At 51.0% G+C, this 1,509-nt stretch overlaps 1 protein-coding gene across 1 annotated transcript in view; it reads left to right on the forward strand.

Moving 5' to 3' along the window:
* The first annotated feature begins 1,262 nt into the window (after positions 1-1,262).
* The window catches only part of EED (embryonic ectoderm development), a 17,981-nt gene continuing 17,734 nt past the window's right edge, over positions 1,263-1,509 (forward strand). Inside the window, exon 1 of the mRNA XM_042460669.1 lies at positions 1,263-1,458. Coding sequence (XP_042316603.1) covers positions 1,398-1,458 — 61 coding nt within the window. The 5' untranslated portion in view covers positions 1,263-1,397. The remainder of the gene's footprint in view (positions 1,459-1,509) is intronic.

A 1,509-nucleotide genomic window follows, 5' to 3' on the forward strand; every position in this document is an offset into this window, starting at 1 on the left:
AGAAAACAAGGGACTATGGCGGGAAAGCGACTTTCATGGAATTTGGAAAGAATCATTGAGAAAGCAGCGAGAGAAAAAGATGAAAAATTACCTCCACATTTATTTTTTTATATTATTAATTATATTATTATATACTGTATTGTATTTTATTCTGGCCGGAATATAAGGGTGAAATGGCTTCGGGGAAGAAGGGGAGCCTGAGGCGGATATAAAATATGCTTCACCAAGTTGTAATAGAACGCAGGGAATATATATATATATAATATATATGGAATTATGTATTGTTAAAATTTAATGTATGAAGTTTAGTTCAATATAAAATAAAATAAAAAGGCAGTTTCACGGTCGTCTTGTTTCTCTCCTGCGACAAGGCTGGATTTTGTGGCCCAAAAACCAGGGTTTAGAGCCAGAGAGAACTTGGAAGAGACCCGTGTCTGGGCTGGGGCCACCCAGCCCAACCCCTGCCATGCAGGAACCACAACCAATAAAAGCACCAGCATTGCATTGCTTCACTTCTGAGTCCTGGGCTTTTGTCCTATGGAATCTGGGATTTGTAGTTTATAAGTCATTTCTGACTTATGGTGACTCTAAGGTAGGCCCTACAGTACATGGGGTCTCTTGGCAAGGCTTGTTCAAGGGAGGTTTTCCATTGCCTCTTCCCCGGAGGAGGCTGAGAGAGTGTGACTTCTTGCCCAGGGCCATCCAGTCTCCACAGTCATAATCCAACCCTCAACCACTAGGCAACACGCCTTTCACTCCCGACTGGCGCCTCTTTTTTAAAATAAGCTCCCCTGTTTATTTCGGTTTTCTTTCAGCAGTGTGGCTTGGAGGGCTTTGGCCTTTACGACAGTTGGCGGCAAGGAAAAGGCCGGCCGCGCTTGACGTCGGCGGGGCTAAGCCGAGAAGCGCTTGGTGGGCGGAGCCTCTTTCAGCAGTGCGTCGTTGCGGTAGTCCGCTTTTACGACACTTGGGGAAAGAAACAGGACGGCCGCGCTTTACGTCGGAGTAGCTTAGCCGAGAAGCCACCCTCGCTCAGCTTTTCAAAGAAACCTCTCCTTTGTTTACAACAGTTTTACAACAGTCGACACCGTCCGCGCTTCCGCGCTTTACGGGGGAGAAGCCGGGTTTGCCCGGCGTCCAAGAAGCCTCATTTTCAGCAGTGTGGCTTCTTGAGGGCGTTTGGCTTTGGCGACATTGTGTGAAGGGAGGGGGAAAGGCCCGGGCGCGCTTTACGTCGGTGTGGCAAATTTTGTCCGAGGGCGCTTTCCTCCCGCGGTTTACGGCGCGGCCGGCGAAGAGTCTGAGAGGAGAGTCAGAGGCGGAGGAGGAGGCGGGAGGGCTGGAGGCGGAGGCGAAGCGGCGAAGGAGCAGCCACCGCGGCGGGAACCGGAGCGGAGATGCCGGCCAAGAAGCAGAAGCTGAGCAGCGACGAGACAGCAACCCTGGAGACCTCTCCGGGGACGAAACGTAGGCCATTTGGGGAGGCCTCCATTTTGTGGTCCCCAGGGA

This window comes from Sceloporus undulatus, chromosome 3 (assembly GCF_019175285.1).
Source record: "Sceloporus undulatus isolate JIND9_A2432 ecotype Alabama chromosome 3, SceUnd_v1.1, whole genome shotgun sequence".
Lineage (NCBI taxonomy): Eukaryota > Metazoa > Chordata > Lepidosauria > Squamata > Phrynosomatidae > Sceloporus > Sceloporus undulatus.